This window comes from Spizellomyces punctatus (genome assembly GCF_000182565.1).
Source record: "Spizellomyces punctatus DAOM BR117 chromosome Unknown supercont1.1, whole genome shotgun sequence".
Classification (NCBI taxonomy): domain Eukaryota; kingdom Fungi; phylum Chytridiomycota; class Chytridiomycetes; order Spizellomycetales; family Spizellomycetaceae; genus Spizellomyces; species Spizellomyces punctatus.
In genome coordinates this window covers 231,284-245,891 of record NW_015971537.1, presented here as the reverse complement: position 1 = coordinate 245,891, position 14,608 = coordinate 231,284, and the positions used below count along the sequence as shown (strand labels likewise).

The 14,608-nt window shown below is 48.0% G+C and overlaps 7 protein-coding genes and 1 non-coding gene across 9 annotated transcripts; 3 read left to right on the top strand and 5 right to left on the bottom strand.

Moving 5' to 3' along the window:
* Nucleotides 1–389: 389 nt before the first annotated feature.
* SPPG_00093 (uncharacterized protein) lies at nucleotides 390–2,479 on the top strand. The gene is made up of 3 exons (XM_016748430.1): nucleotides 390–983; nucleotides 1,055–1,702; nucleotides 1,765–2,479. The coding sequence occupies exons 1-3, from the start codon at nucleotides 578–580 to the stop codon at nucleotides 2,250–2,252; spliced, it is 1,542 nt and encodes a 513-aa protein (XP_016612403.1). The 5' UTR covers nucleotides 390–577; the 3' UTR covers nucleotides 2,253–2,479.
* A 521-nt stretch (nucleotides 2,480–3,000) lies between these two features.
* SPPG_00092 (ATP-dependent RNA helicase eIF4A) lies at nucleotides 3,001–4,842 on the bottom strand. Its single transcript, XM_016748429.1, has 6 exons — nucleotides 4,779–4,842; nucleotides 4,608–4,659; nucleotides 4,452–4,531; nucleotides 3,634–4,384; nucleotides 3,257–3,564; nucleotides 3,001–3,192 (listed from the first exon to the last, which is right to left on the bottom strand). The coding sequence occupies exons 1-6, from the start codon at nucleotides 4,793–4,795 to the stop codon at nucleotides 3,186–3,188; spliced, it is 1,215 nt and encodes a 404-aa protein (XP_016612402.1). The 5' UTR covers nucleotides 4,796–4,842; the 3' UTR covers nucleotides 3,001–3,185.
* Nucleotides 4,843–5,345: 503 nt separating this feature from the next.
* On the bottom strand, nucleotides 5,346–7,167 carry SPPG_00091 (protein-lysine N-methyltransferase). Its single transcript, XM_016748428.1, has 7 exons — nucleotides 7,012–7,167; nucleotides 6,860–6,954; nucleotides 6,633–6,796; nucleotides 6,401–6,571; nucleotides 6,086–6,308; nucleotides 5,861–6,013; nucleotides 5,346–5,796 (listed from the first exon to the last, which is right to left on the bottom strand). The coding sequence occupies exons 1-7, from the start codon at nucleotides 7,141–7,143 to the stop codon at nucleotides 5,448–5,450; spliced, it is 1,287 nt and encodes a 428-aa protein (XP_016612401.1). The 5' UTR covers nucleotides 7,144–7,167; the 3' UTR covers nucleotides 5,346–5,447.
* Nucleotides 7,168–7,276: 109 nt separating this feature from the next.
* SPPG_10003 lies at nucleotides 7,277–7,359 on the bottom strand. The gene has a single exon. It is a non-coding gene; the product is annotated as a tRNA-Leu (tRNA).
* Nucleotides 7,360–7,453: 94 nt separating this feature from the next.
* SPPG_00090 (uncharacterized protein) lies at nucleotides 7,454–8,421 on the top strand. Its single transcript, XM_016748427.1, has 4 exons — nucleotides 7,454–7,498; nucleotides 7,631–7,810; nucleotides 8,049–8,059; nucleotides 8,129–8,421. The coding sequence occupies exons 1-4, from the start codon at nucleotides 7,481–7,483 to the stop codon at nucleotides 8,289–8,291; spliced, it is 372 nt and encodes a 123-aa protein (XP_016612400.1). The 5' UTR covers nucleotides 7,454–7,480; the 3' UTR covers nucleotides 8,292–8,421.
* Nucleotides 8,327–9,955, bottom strand: SPPG_00089 (uncharacterized protein). The gene is made up of 3 exons (XM_016748426.1): nucleotides 9,894–9,955; nucleotides 8,838–9,412; nucleotides 8,327–8,774 (listed from the first exon to the last, which is right to left on the bottom strand). Exons 2-3 carry the CDS (start codon nucleotides 9,396–9,398, stop codon nucleotides 8,622–8,624), a joined length of 714 nt encoding a protein of 237 aa, XP_016612399.1. The 5' UTR covers nucleotides 9,399–9,412; nucleotides 9,894–9,955; the 3' UTR covers nucleotides 8,327–8,621.
* Nucleotides 9,956–10,121: 166 nt separating this feature from the next.
* SPPG_00088 (uncharacterized protein) lies at nucleotides 10,122–12,770 on the top strand. Its single transcript, XM_016748425.1, has 11 exons — nucleotides 10,122–10,508; nucleotides 10,600–10,628; nucleotides 10,703–10,763; nucleotides 10,825–10,946; nucleotides 11,020–11,155; nucleotides 11,220–11,474; nucleotides 11,550–11,650; nucleotides 11,707–11,794; nucleotides 11,856–11,942; nucleotides 12,010–12,343; nucleotides 12,408–12,770. Exons 1-11 carry the CDS (start codon nucleotides 10,487–10,489, stop codon nucleotides 12,493–12,495), a joined length of 1,323 nt encoding a protein of 440 aa, XP_016612398.1. The 5' UTR covers nucleotides 10,122–10,486; the 3' UTR covers nucleotides 12,496–12,770.
* On the bottom strand, nucleotides 12,657–14,588 carry SPPG_00087. 2 transcript variants are annotated; one of them, XM_016748424.1, is made up of 3 exons: nucleotides 13,519–14,588; nucleotides 13,039–13,450; nucleotides 12,657–12,982 (listed from the first exon to the last, which is right to left on the bottom strand). In XM_016748424.1, the coding sequence occupies exons 1-3, from the start codon at nucleotides 14,281–14,283 to the stop codon at nucleotides 12,744–12,746; spliced, it is 1,416 nt and encodes a 471-aa protein (XP_016612397.1). In that variant the 5' UTR covers nucleotides 14,284–14,588; the 3' UTR covers nucleotides 12,657–12,743. The 2 variants fall into 2 exon arrangements, with proteins under 2 accessions (XP_016612397.1, XP_016612396.1); XM_016748423.1 differs by having other exon boundaries at nucleotides 13,537–14,588.
* Between the last annotated feature and the right edge of the window lie 20 nt (nucleotides 14,589–14,608).

The window sequence follows — 14,608 nt, the reverse complement described above, 5'->3', positions numbered from 1 at the left end:
GCAGAAGCATTCTTTTGATATGCGTTAGTATTCCCTTATTCCGAAAACAGCTGGTGATAGTACAACCGACTATCAGCAGGTATTCATCTGCACGTAGATTCTTATTTTTCACGAGGCATGATAGCAAGGTTGACAGGAACCCCCGTCTCAGGACCACGGACATATGATTGTTGCATCTTATCCGCGGGTATAATCGTTGCACAAAGGAATGAAGACATCTGCAAATTACTTTCCTTGATTCTAGAAGCATCGCGTATACTATCTACCAAAAAGCTTTCCGAATAAACTTAAAGATCCGTTGGATGAACTTATCCAGTCAATAGTATAGGATCTCTGGGGGGTGAGCTTACCGGCACGCGCAGGCGCGTGAGGCGGTGGACTCAAGAGCTATTTATGGCGCCAAAAGAGTAATGGATGAATACCTCTTGGTAAACTGATATCGGAGATTTACCGATATCTACGAATAAAAGACATTGGATGATCTTTGGTCCCCTGTCTTGATAGTTTTCCTGCTCGCGACCCAACAGGCAACGAGAAACCAAAAACGTGAAGAGAAAAGCCTGCTAGGAAAACCGCAATGCCTCGTAAACCCGGTTCTCCTCGTAAAAAGGCCATCCCGGATCTTGAACCGCCTGCATTGGTCGAAGTTCCTGGCAGGCCTTCAAATGTCAGCGATTACTCCAATGACACTGCTTCGCGATACAGCCATGCATCTTCTCTTGAAACACTCAATGATCAGAATCTGGCAATAGACGTTGCGCCAACGCCCAAGAAGGCCAATATCAGCGATATCCAGCTTTCTGAAGAAACAAAGGACGTAGTGTTGAACAAAGGCCGTACTAAGCTCGTTATGGCTCTGATGAGTTGGGCGTGGATCTTCCATGCAATCATTATCCTGGGTGCAACCTACGTCATGAGCTTTTGGATTCCTCAAGGCTATACGGATGAAGAGATTTGGAATAAGGGTTGTTACTGGAAGATGGGTATGTGTGCCAACCTAGAAAAGAACCCTCTGCTTTTCGTACTAAATTAGAGCTTTCTTTCAATCTGTCAGGATGGTTACTTCCTCTTCCCTATACTGCTATCTGCTTTGCTGGGCTTATTCTTCCCATTCACAATGCACGTCCGCCCCCCAAGGACGTCGCACCGCGTCGGGTTGATAACCTTTACATTCTAACGGTGACCAAGGGCGACAACAAAGAAGCTGTGATGCGTGCATGGAACGCCCATAAGCACCTCGAAAAACTCGATCCCTGCATTCGGGTCCACGTCCTCACAGATGAGCCTAACCATTTCGATAACATCAACTGCTACACCTGTCCCAAATCCTTCTCTACTGCCCGCTCAAAGTACAAGGCCCGCGCCTTGGAATGGTACCGCACGACAATGCGCTACACTGAGCATGACTGGGTTCTGCATTTGGATGAGGAAAGTGTGATTGACGATGAATCCGTTCAGAGATGTTTGAATTTCATCAGATACGAAAAGGATTATTCTTGGGGTCAAGGAATCATTCTCTACAACCAGTACAAATTCTGGCGCAACCCATTCTTTACCGTTGCTGATGGATTGAGGGTTGGTGATGATTTGGCGAGGTTCCACTTGCAATACACCTATCTTCGCCGTCCAGTTTTCGGTGCTCATGGCAGTTTTCTTTTGACCAACGGTGCCGTTGAAAATGCGGTTACTTGGGACTTGGGCAGTAAGTGTCGTAACAAAAACCGTTGCTTCCCTCAAAATGAATACTCACTACCTGCTCTTTAGGTTTGACCGAAGACTTCCAATTTGCTGTGAGTGCATGGAAGCTCGGCTTCAAATGCGGAAACATTTCCGGTATTGTTCGCGAACAATCGCCACTCGACTTGATTGGGTTCTTGAAACAGCGTCGACGATGGTTTGTCGGAATTCGTCGTCTTCCATCGTTTCTTCCAAAGGTGCTGGCTTTGTTCTGGGCCCTTGGTCTTGTTTCTCTGTACTGCACCATCGCATCCATTGTTCTCGGATTCTATGTACCAACGGATACCCCACGGTGGTTCGGTATTCTCAAAGACTTTTCCTTCATCGTCTTCATTTACCTGTATGTGCTCGGCATGTTTGTGCAAAACGTCGACAAGGGTTACAACCCTATTTTGGTCATCATCGGTATCCCTGTAACCGTCGCATTCCAGTTCGTTGCTGTCATCATGGAAGCTGTTGCGGTCATGTACGGTATCATCTTCCCTCCCGCTGATTTCGATGTGATCAAGAAATAAGGAGATTGTGGAGGAGAGGGCGATTGATGATTTTGAATGAGTTGAACGAGAGACTGTCGAGTATATCTACAGATATGATTTTATAGAGTGATGTATCATGCAAGAGAGGAATAGTGTTGTAATAAACGTTTACCTTTCCTTGCCGTAACCCCAGGGTTCTTAACCTTAACTCATTCGAAATCACTTTAAAGTTGCTGTACAATACATAGGTGCTCCTACCATTCAAGTTGTATCAAGAGCAATATGAGCCTTGAAAGTCTTCTTAGTGTTCAAGTTAGAATACCCATTACAACCCATGCCCAAAGAAGATCGAAACTTGTGATCGCTTTTGTCAAATCAAAGATCCGCTGGAGAATCGTCCAAAGGTAACAAACCCGGATATTTTTAAAGTTTCGGAACCTTGGATGAACGATAGGAGAACTTTAACCATATATCCATCAAACAATGAGATGTGGAAATTATTTGTTGTGGGCGCTCCACCGCCGGCTCCATCGTGGCCGTGAGGACGTCGCCCTCCCCAGACTCCCAGACTCAGCGCAGTAGGTGAACGCTTGGCCTGCGTTAAGCACATCTGATTGTCCAACGCGCGCCAACAGGAGAAAGTAAAGCTACCGTGGCTACTACGTGATCGTTCTTTCCCTGATCATATGGCCTGCATGTCTCCCATTACAGCCAAGGGACACTTGATCGGTCGTAACTCGTCCTGGTTGCTCAAGGGACTTTTTCATTAACAGTAAATACTTTAAGATATTTAGATAGCAAAGTAATCTATTGAAAGTGCAGACTGCGGCGCGGCACAACGACATTTATACAGGGCCGCATGAGAAGCAGCATCATAAGAACAAACAAGTAAGAAGCGCAAAAGATGGGCCGAAATTACGGCTGACACTGTGAGAGTCAGGTCTGGTTGAAAGCTCATCTTCCACCGAAAAATTAGATACTGGATATTAAAAAAGTTAGCTGACATGCGCCGAGCAAAAATGTTATCCAGAAGAACCACTCACAGGTCAGCAATGTTCATGGGCATTTCTTCCACTTGTGTGTTGTAGAACTGCTCAATATCACGAAGCATACGGACATCGTCGGATGTTACAAAGTTGATAGCAACACCCTTACGACCGAAACGACCACCACGACCGATACGGTGAATGTAGTTCTCCCGGTTGGTTGGAAGATCGTAGTTGATAACCAGGGAAACTTGTTGCACATCAATACCACGAGCAAGTAAGTCAGTGGTAATCAAAACACGAGAGGATCCAGATCGGAACTCCTTCATAATAACGTCACGCTCTTGTTGGGTCATGTCACCGTGCTATTAACATATGGATGATAAATATAGAACAAGATAAACCAAGGAAAACATGGACCTGCTCCCTCTTACCATTGCAGATACAGTGAACTCACGAGCGTGCATCTTCTCGGTAAGCCAGTCGACCTTCCTGCGGGTGTTGCAGAAGATGACAGCTTGAGTGATGGTGACGGTTTCGTACAGGTCGCAGAGAGTGTCCAATTTCCAGTCTTCCTTTTCCACAGCTACGTAGAACTGCTTGATACCTTCCAAGGTAAGCTCGTCACGCTTCACGAGAATACGGACGGGGTCACGCATGAAACGCTTGGTAACTTCCAAGACATCACCGGGCATGGTAGCAGAAAGGAGAACGACCTGGGTGGCCGGAGGAAGAAGTTGGAACACATCGTAGATCTGTTCCTTGAAACCACGAGACAACATTTCATCGGCCTCGTCCAACACGAACATCTTGATAGAGTCGGAACGGAGAGCGCGGCGGTTGATCATATCGAACACACGCCCAGGGGTTCCGACGACAACATGAACGCCAGCCTCAAGCCGACGCATGTCCTCACGGACGTTGGTACCACCGATGCAGGCGTGGCATTCCACTTGCATGTAGTCGCCGAGGGCGATCAGTACCTTCTGGATCTGCTGGGCAAGTTCTCGAGTAGGGGCAAGGATAAGAGCCTGGCACTCCTTTTTCGACATGTCCAGGGACTGCAGGATGGAGATGGAGAATGTGGCAGTCTTTCCGGTACCGGATTGTGCCTGAGCGATCACATCGTGACCTTTGATCACGGGGAGAATAGCACGTTGCTGGATGGCGGATGGGCGCTCGAAACTGACAAGGTAAAATGGGTCAGAAAGACTTTGATGACAGTAAAATCTTCATTCTACCGCTAACTCACCCATACGCGTAGATACCACGCAAAAGCTCCTCCCGAAGCTTCATGTCATCGAACTTGTCGACAACCTCGTCCCAGTTGGACTATCAACGTGATCTAGTTAGTTACCACAACCCCTCGCAGTTGCTCAAACCGATTTCGCAGGAGCCGGGGACGTACCTCAATTTCACCTTCGGGCACATCGGTGAAGGTCCCTTCAGCGGGTGGATTCCTTGTTGACCAAAAGATATTAGTATTGCAAAGTCTCGTCACAACCCAAGATCATCGGGTCAACCCAAGCACCCGGTCGTCCTCCCCAATTTCAACGACCGCTTGTGATTGTTCACCTACTTTGAGTCAGTAGCCATGTTGGATGGTGGAGAAAGGAAGAAAAAAACAGCAGCCAGCCCTTCAAAAGTTCAAAAGGAATTTTTCTTTTCCAAAACCAATTCGCTAATGGATGGGGCACAATCACTTTGCCTCTCTGAATTCTATCCAATCAGCATTGTGGCACAGCCATGCATCATCCCAATTGGGTTTTGAGAAACTGCTCTGCGCTGTCGTTGACTTTCAAATGCCAAAAGATTGGAACCCCGCACAGGACCCAAAGCCCGAAATTGAGGCTGGTGAGCAGCAGGCTCTTGGGTAGAACCATGTCCAGCGCCAAGGGCCTGATAAAGCGATGTGTGCAATAGAATGTGCCAAGAGTCATCACTGCCGGCCGTTCAAGGTCAAGTTGGATGCATGCACGGAGCGTGTAGAGGCAGGCGACGCTGGAGAAGAAACATGTGTCGAGGAATTTTTTGATCTCATGGAATGCGTCAACCACTGCGTAAGTTGGTCAAGGCTGGATTGTCTGATATCATCAAGAATATATCAATTTGACAAGACAGTTGGCAGGCTGCAGATAAGCTGTTTGCAAAATTGAAATAAGGGAGCAATCCTTGCATCTGTATATATATATGCATTATGTACACATTCTCAACATAAAAACCAGGCCAGATCTGGATCATGGCTAATTCACATCTGACACGTATCCTCTTTGTCGGCAAGTCGCTGCATGACTCCCTTCACGATCGCAACCGTGTCATTCCATACTTGCTGCACCATGGAGAATGCCAGCGACTCTTTGCTATGGGCTTCGAGCCCCGAAAGGCCGCGAAGAGCCTGCTCTGCATGTAATAACACGGCTTCGCACACGCAACGGATCCCGTCTTGGACGCGACGTTCTTGCTCTGGTACGAGTGGCTCCCAGCACATGTCTGCGACGTTCGGCGGGACCGACTTTAAAACGGAAGAAAGGACGCGAATTCGAAGGGCCGCTGTTAGGCGTGGAGATGGATCATCATCGAGATGAAGTGTATAGTCACTACAGTGTATGAGAAGAGAATAAGTCCTTGGGCATGATGGTACTATGCGGGCTTGATACTCACCCGCGAAGCCCGTGTCCGTCCAAGATGTCATTTGCAACTCTTCGACTATCCACAGTCTCACCCTCCAATATGATCTCATCAATGTATCGATCAACGATGACGTGATTATATGGGTTGTGCCGTAAGACGAAACCATATTCTGCTAGTAGAAAACTGTCAAAGGAAAAATTAAAGATTAAAAATAAGCCTGCCAAAGCAGTATTTCACAGACTTTTCTGGTTTTACCTGTTGTCATGAGGTCCGTAATTGATGAATACTTGCTCTCCTGGTTCATAGGGCATCAGCGTTCGGATTCGATATGACTGCCCTGTTGCATCGAACCCGGCTTGAATCTTTGCCTCTGAAGTGTGATTCAAAAAGTCCAGCATCGGGGCCAAGGCGATTTTTGGCGTGTCACTATGCGTTATACGCCGTTGAGTTGTATTCAGTGTAATGCATCGCGTATTCACTAGATGCCGTAAACCATATAATTAGTCTCATTTCACATCATCATCAGAATGCACATGTAATGTGCTTACTTATACTATCTGCATCCTGTACCTGCAAACCAAGCCCATTCGAAATCGGTATACGTGAGGGACGGACGCGTACAGCAGTTGGGGCAACTACCGTCTTTTGAGGAGTATTCCGCCTTGCCTTTACAGTCGTCACAGAATCCCATGATACGCGCATAGTCCCGCCGTACATGGGTACGTTGAGCACTGGCCATGGCTATTTATGCGTCTCTTAGCATAAACATGCATGAGATATGATGGCAGAACTGGCAGTTTACCTTGCAGCTCCCACGGAAGGTGGTTGAATATTTCTTTTGGCATCAATGCGGCAACCGTTGTGAAATGCGTCGGCAGCAAATTAATATACGGACGATATTCGCCTAATATACCCCGTTGATGTGCGAGAAAGAGCGCAAGTGACTGATGCTCAGATAACAAAGTACTACCAATGCGACACCGGTTAACAAACAACAAGATAGTATCGGAAGGGCGCTGTTCACAGTACCTGTCACCAGAAAAGCTCTTGACTGTCGCTTCCACAGCTGGTGTCTTACAGGTTATAAGCAACGATCTTGGAATTTCAACGATAGGCTGTCCGACCTGAAATTTCAACTCAATACACTGATAAAAGTAGTCTGTAGGAGAAAGCCCGCATACCTGAATGGCTTCTTTAGCCATCATACCCCGCCCGGTCTCGGGAAACTCTGCCAGCTGAAGCCGATGTTGGTCGTATCCTTTCCCTCGTAGCCATTCTGTAAAATGGTCGAGCTGCTGATCTCTCGACCGCATGGATATGACCACTGGGCACGCTAGGTTGAGAGCATTCAACAAATCCAGCAAGATGCTGAAGGATGACCTGCTTTCGACCGGTCACGTGCTTTCATATTATTCCGGTAAAAAATCCAACTGGGCATTTCGCAAGTGACGAGAGTGGGATTTGAACCCACGCCTCCGGAGAGATCAGGGCCTTAACCTGACGCCTTAGACCAACTCGGCCATCTCGCCATAAAAGGAGAAAGCTCTGCTTATCATATGTCCATTACATTATGCTTCGACTTTATATCGAGTGCCAATGACTTGACGCGCTCGTGCGGATTGTTCTGCATCTTGCACAAACCCAGCCGCCATGGATAAAATAAAGGAGGTGCGTTTACTTTGTAGTAGTAAAGCAATTATCCAAAAGGAACTGCTGTGTGCACGATATCCCCTATGGGCTGCGTTTCTGCTCGCGAACGATACATGAATACCGTTTGACTTACCGATCATCTCCGCACAGAAACTCGAGAAACTCCGAATAGAGTCTGAGCAAAGCCAATCTCGAGCTGAACATGCTGAAGCGGAGGTGAAACAACTCAAAGAGGAACTTGCGAAACGGGAAACTACGGTACAGAGTCTCAACAACAAAGTGACCTTGCTTCAAGAAAACTTGGACAGAGCTGAGAAGCGCGTGGAAGAGGTGAGCTCAATGATAAAATACCTTCAACAGACGCTTGTTGGAATGATGAGGGGATGAGGTGGCTCTTAAGGGATCGGGTGGGATGCCCAAGACAAAAGTATGATGAGAACAAACAGTTTGAACGAGTTCGGAAAGCGACAAGAGAAAGGGATTCTCCGGCCGGGACTCAAAGCAGATCGATGGCGCACATTATGAGCTTATGCATTAACGCCATTTTACTTTCCATTGTAACTTCTAGCTTTCCGAAAAGTACGTTGTGTTGTTGTTTCCAATGCATTAACATGCTGAAAGGCTTATTTGACCTCGGCAATTGTACAGAACTCGCAACCTTGAGCTGACAACAGAACAAGCAGAACGCAAAACCAAACAGTCTGAGGCGGAACGGACGGAATTGGAGAAACGGTTAGAGGAGATGACAGAGAAATATAGAGTAGTAAAACAGGAACTTGACTCCACGTTGAAAGGATTGGAAGATTTGTAAGTCAGAGGGTCAATATTTGGATGGCTTGTTCGGGATTGCAGAGAAAGCGACACCGTTATTATCTAAAACATATTTCATGGATTCAGTCGTAACTGCTCTCATTAATCACCATTGTTTAAGCGATGCACGATGTTCTGATGAATCGGAATGGGGACGTCCTGTCCCCCATCTATCTACGCCAGCAGGCATAGTGTCAAATTTCTGCACAGTACAAGCAGACAGACATTGCGTTTTTTATGCTTCCTATATTCCGGCCATCCTCAAGAACAATCATATACAGTCCACACTTGACCAACCACAATCCCAACCCACAATTACCACAACTACTCCTTAGAACTTCATCAAGTGAGGGAATTGACCTCGGCTAAGGGCAAAGGAAGCGTTGAGGTAACCGCGAAGGATGCGGTCCTTCTTAAGGGTGGCAAGGATCGCCTTGTCCACTTCCCGTTGGTCCTGAACACGGGAGGCGTCAACGGGCTTCTTCTGTAAAAGTAAACAGAAATGTCAGTGGCAAAATAAAGTAAGGAACACTAGATTGTAACAAACCTGGCCAGCCTCGAATAAAGCCTCTTCAGTTGCCTTCTTCTTCTCCACCTTGTCACGCTTGAAGTAAGCATCGGTGAACTTCTCAGTGTTCACACCAGAGATATCGATTTTGGTGGAGGTGGCAATGACGTAGGCCTGGTTGACACGACGGATGGGTACGCCGTTAACCTTGTGGGGACCAGTCACAAGAAGAAGACCAGACTCGAGCTGCTTCAGGAATACAACACGCTTTCCACGGTACTTTCCAGATAGGACAATGAGAACGGTACCAGGGGTGATGGACGCACGGAGGCTGACGGGGCGAGGGGCCTTGCGAGACTTCTTGGGGACAGGCGCATCTTCAGCGGCGTAGAAGCGTGGGGCCTTGACGAGAGGCACTTCACGGGTCTGGTTGTTCTTTGCTCCACCGACCTGGACGGTCTTTGTGGTAGCAGGGGCAGCGGCCTTTGCGGGGGCAACCTGCTTAGCCTTCTTGAACAAGGCCTTCTTGGCGTAGGCCTGGGAACGCGAGTACCGGTGAACACCGGGGGCGATCAACGGGTTGGTAGGGGCGTGGGCCATTGCTGACGTTTCCACTAAGAGAAAAATGAAAAACGAGATCAGAACTCGGTCATTCACATGCGAATTTCCAACACATTCTTCCGGTGAGTGTACGATTGTCAGTCCGCGGTTGTCAGTGGTCCATCCCATCTCCTCGTAATATAACATATCTCCCTTCGTAAACGTCTCCACAAGACTCACATTCCCGATTCTCATTTCACAAGAGAGACCGAGTTGAAAGACCTCTCACTATCTGCAGTTCTTTCCACTTGGTGGCTCCAAACCAACTAGTCCGTTTTCAGGTAAACTATCTAGTCCTCTCCTCTCCGCCATTCTCCACATGCGGTCCATATCCAATGCGAACATTTTCCACCTCGCGAATTCGCTCCACGTCCTTTTCCTCGTCCACCACCGATACCCAGCCAGATCTGACAATCGTTACACTCTCCTGACGGATGGATGGTACCCCAAACCCGCAACAACGACAATGATGGATGGATGGATGGATGTATTTACCTTGTCTGCCGGATGACGGGAAATGGCAATCGAGGAGGAGCCCGTCTCGTAGGCAAGTCCCAGCCTGCCTTCCGTTCTCTCGTGATCCCGTGAGTGGCGTGAAGCAACTGGAGATATTCATTGGATCCTCATTCCAATGCACATCACATGATATTATTCTATGGCTTCTAGAAGCCTGAAGGGACGATGAATCAGATGTGAGCTCCAAGCCACTAGTGACGGTTTGGACGACGACGACGGGATTGGTAATGCCCATGTGAGCCGCCTTTGTAAAAACCCAAGTATCACACATTTGCCAACTGAGCGTAGCGGGACAAGAACTTTATCTGTGGTCATTTGACTATACAGAAGATCCTGTTGAGTAGGGCAGTGAGCGGACTTGTCATTGTTTACGAAGACAATTTTGAGAAAGGCTGTTGTCGGCAAAGTACCTGTGCGGTGAACACTTTGCTCAAACTCAACCCTGGGGGATATAACTGGCCGAATATCTCAGTATCAAGCTTCGCGATCGCTGGGACATTATCATCGAATAGCAGCTGAGCCTTTCCCGTGGGTGCTGGAGGGATCACGGAGGAGGAGAAAAAGCGGGCACAATGGACTATGATGAGTTCGACTGTAAGTGGACTGGGACGTTTGCTGCGGAAGCCATGCACCGCTCTTCTATGACGGGCTGGAATTGCTCATATATTGTTCTATATTTCATCAGACACAGATACAGTGGAAGAAAACGACGAGGTGCGGAAGACCGGAAGGGAATATGCCGGCTAGAACATTCTCTTGACATGCAATGTTCTTTTTTTACTCCGTAGCCATCATTTGGACTCTCCATGCCAAAGGAAGTGACAGTGCAAGATGTCCAGGTCGGAAAAGGTGAGATCGTCGACTCTTCTGGCTGCAGATTCATAAACATATCATGACACATTCAGGTCAGTGGACATACAGGGGATAGACTGGTCCCAGCTTCCGATTCCACGGGACAAATTTCGCGAGTCGCGAGTGAGGAATTATGGAAACTACAAGAACATGTCCATAGCTCAAGACGCAATCTTGGATGTAAGAGTTCAAGATATCGGATATTTACATAGAATCGCGTGCACCTAACAGAGCGCCGCATGAATGATATCAGGAGATGTTGACGGTTCGGCGCGACGGATCGTACTATGGGTTTCGGCATGCGCAATTGCACAGCAAATGTCATATCGTGCACTTTCAACTACGAAATCTCCTATGGGCTACGAGCAAAAATGATGTCTTTTACACGAGTGAGCAGCTTCATTTGGTTTGCCATCAGTACCAGCCCATCGTTGACACTTCTCGCTTTCAAAGATCGGCATGGCGTTTGCCATTGGTGCCCAGTCTCGAAAACGACACGGATGGCACTGGATCTTAAGAAGCATGATATGGGCGGCATGAAAGTCAGCTCCATGGTTGCGAAAGAGGGATTGCTTATGGTGGGAGGGTTCAGCGGGGAATATATCTGTCGACGATTGGACTCTCGGGCAACGATTTGGAAAGGATGCGTGACAACGGATCCAAATGGCATTACGAACCATATGGATATTTTTGAATCGCGAAGTGGAGGTGAGTAGAGATTTTCAAGCTCGTTACTTCTTGAAAAGCGGAAGTTAATGTATAGCAACTTGCCCTTGGCTATAGCCAAGCAAGCCATTATATCCAGCAATGACGAGCGCACTCGGATCATGGATGCAAAGACGATGCAGGTTCAAAAGACTTTGACGTTTAAATGGCCCATCAATGTAAGAAAGGTCAAAGAGGTGATTCGCTAATGACGATGAGCTAATCGTTTCTTTAGTGCACAACATTGAGCCCGGACCGGCGAATGCTTTGTGTTGTGGGAGACAATCCTAATACCCTGATTGTCGATTCTGAAGCAGGAGAACGTACGTATAATGGACGCACCTATCTCCAGGTAATGACCTATTACTAATACTGTCTGTGTAGACTTGGCAACGTTAAAAGGCCACATCGACTATTCCTTTGCTTGCGCCTGGTCGCCCTGTGGGCGGCTAGTCGCTACAGGAAATCAAGGTAAAGGCTTCTTATTCCAAGAGGAATTCTAACCCAAATATGAGGACTAACAAAATCATGGTACCAGACATGACAACACGCATTTACGACACACGCAATCTGTCCCATACACTCGCTGTCCTTCCCGCAATAATGGGCGCCGTCCGATCCATCCGATTTTCTGATGATGGACGGCACATGGTATTCGCAGAACCCGCGGACTTTGTACACATTGTGGACCTCACCAGCGCACCCACCGAAATCATACGAGGTCCATATGGGTCCATCATGTCCCCCGACAGTGCATACCGAACCCAAGTGGTAGATTTCTTTGGAGAAATTGCTGGAGTGAGTTTTACACCAGGTGGAAGTGGGGACGGGGCTGATGGTCTGTTTGTGGGTATAGCAGACCCAAAGTATGGGTGAGTACCTCTCGTGGAGTAGGAGCACCCCTTGAGTAACTTTTTTAAATGTGTCACCGAACAGGTCCATAATTGAAATGGAGCGGGATCAGTACAGTAGCAAATCGTTTTGGACTGGCGCAAGTGCGTGTGTGCAGGATGTCTTTGTATGACATATTGTACATGTGGTGGACTCCAAAGTCCGTAGCAGCGTGGTCTGCCCAGCTTCTGGCCAGACAGAATTACCCGTTTTCTTCTTGTATATAGTTGCATTCATACCGCACATATATGGCAATCCAAACTTGACTATCGGCAGTGAATTAGGGTCTGCAAATTATTTTACATGGGTGTGTGCAGTATTGTAGGTTGATGGTATTCATAAAACACTCTTACACACAGTAAATTTCTAATCTTTGCGCTTTTATGCTCCAATACACGCCAACAAGGCCTTTTTATAATCTCCTGAAGTCTCCCCTTCAACCCGCGAGTACAGAGACTTTCCGTACTGTTGCTGGTATGCCTGTTTCACGGCTTGCATGATGCGAGGATCACGATGACGGACTGCCAAACGGATTAGTTTGTTGTCCTTTGTACCGAGACCTGCCATGGACTTTTCAAAGAGGTTGGCAATGTACCATGCTCGGGACTCTGCAGAGCGAACTGAGAAGAGAGAATTCAGTTTATGCTTTGACAACCCAAATGTACTTTTAACTTACCGATGCCCAAAATCGCTTTTTCCAAATCTCCCGAAAACTCCTTCTTGACGACCTGCTCGACGGTCATGCTGTACTTGTGATGATAGGCGGCGAAAACTGCACGGAGGTGCGCATTGGGCCTATTGGCCAGAATGGAGATGAATGCGGATTCGTCCGTCCCAATTTTGCCAACACCAGCACGGTACAGAGCGTCCACATCGGCATTCACATCCCATCTTCCGGTCTCATCACGAGCACCCTGAAGGACTGCCACGAGAAGTTTGCGTAAATGACCACTGGTTTCAGAGTGCACGGATTGTTCAAGGTCCTTTGAAAATTTGGCACGATATGCCTGTTTGATGGCAATGATTTCGGGGTTTGTCCGTCCGACCAGAATTTCAATCAAAGCATCTTCATCAGTCCCTAGGCCAGCCTATAGAATGAAACACACAAAAAAGTTAGCGCCCCATGCCACCACATCAGCGGATAAAACACACATGCCTCGCCAGGAGCACCGACCATGGCCTCTCTTAAGCAAACTGCGTCCACCTCGGGAAGTGACATTGCGAGAAGAGTCATTAGCTTCTTAAAGTTTCCACTGCATTCGCTCTCAAGGTCTTTTACAAGGTCGCGACCAAAGTGGGATTTGTAGGCGACCACGATCTGAGCGGCTTGTTCCGGAGTACGCTTGCAGAGGATCTCAATCAAAGCCTTTTCGTCCGTTCCCATTCCTTTCATGGCCTTTCTGAGACCTTGTGCATCGCGTTCCAATTCGGGTGCACTGAGCATGGGCGATCCCGACGCGTAAAAAGACTGTTGCGCACCAGGAGGTGCTCCATAAGGTTGCTGCGCTGGTGCAGGTTGACCACCCGGCAAAGAGTGTTGCTGAGGTGGATATCCCGGAGCTTGAGCTGCGTAGCCGTACGGCGGTTGCTGTCCATATGCGCCAGGTGGAGCTCCACCAGGGGGGGCACCAGCTGGAGGGGCATAGCCTTGCTGTTGTGGAGGATATTGGGCTGGGTATGACGCTTGCGGTGGGTAACCTTGCTGTTGAGGGTAGCCTTGCTGCTGAGGGTATCCTTGCTGAGGAGGAAAGCCTTGCTGCTGAGGATAGCCTTGCTGTTGTGGATATCCTTGTTGCGAAGGGTATCCGGCAGGAGGAGCACCATACGGTGGTTGCTGCTGAAAATGTCCCGGATATCCACCTTGTGGTGGTGGTGCTTGATAGTTGGGTGCATACCCTTGGGGGGCAGAATAGTGGGACATGTCTATGTGTGTGCTGCTTTTAGAATGGTGCAAGTATCAAATGGTGCAGAAATCCAAGGCAAATGGTCTTTATATAAAAAAAACCCCCAAAGAAAAAAGCAGCGACTTGGCTGTGGGCCGCGCTGAGTCCGCGTGCGTCGCTCAAATTCAAAGATGCCGGGCAGCGATTTGTTTATCCGGAAGAGTAAATACTTCTGGAAGATCGCATTGTTCATCCCTCCTCCTCCTTTCCACCGACCTTCCTTTTGTTGCGCTTTTTGCTTCTTTTAAACGCCCCCCGCGCCCAACAAAACCCCCAATACTCCCATTGTTTATCCTCCAAAAA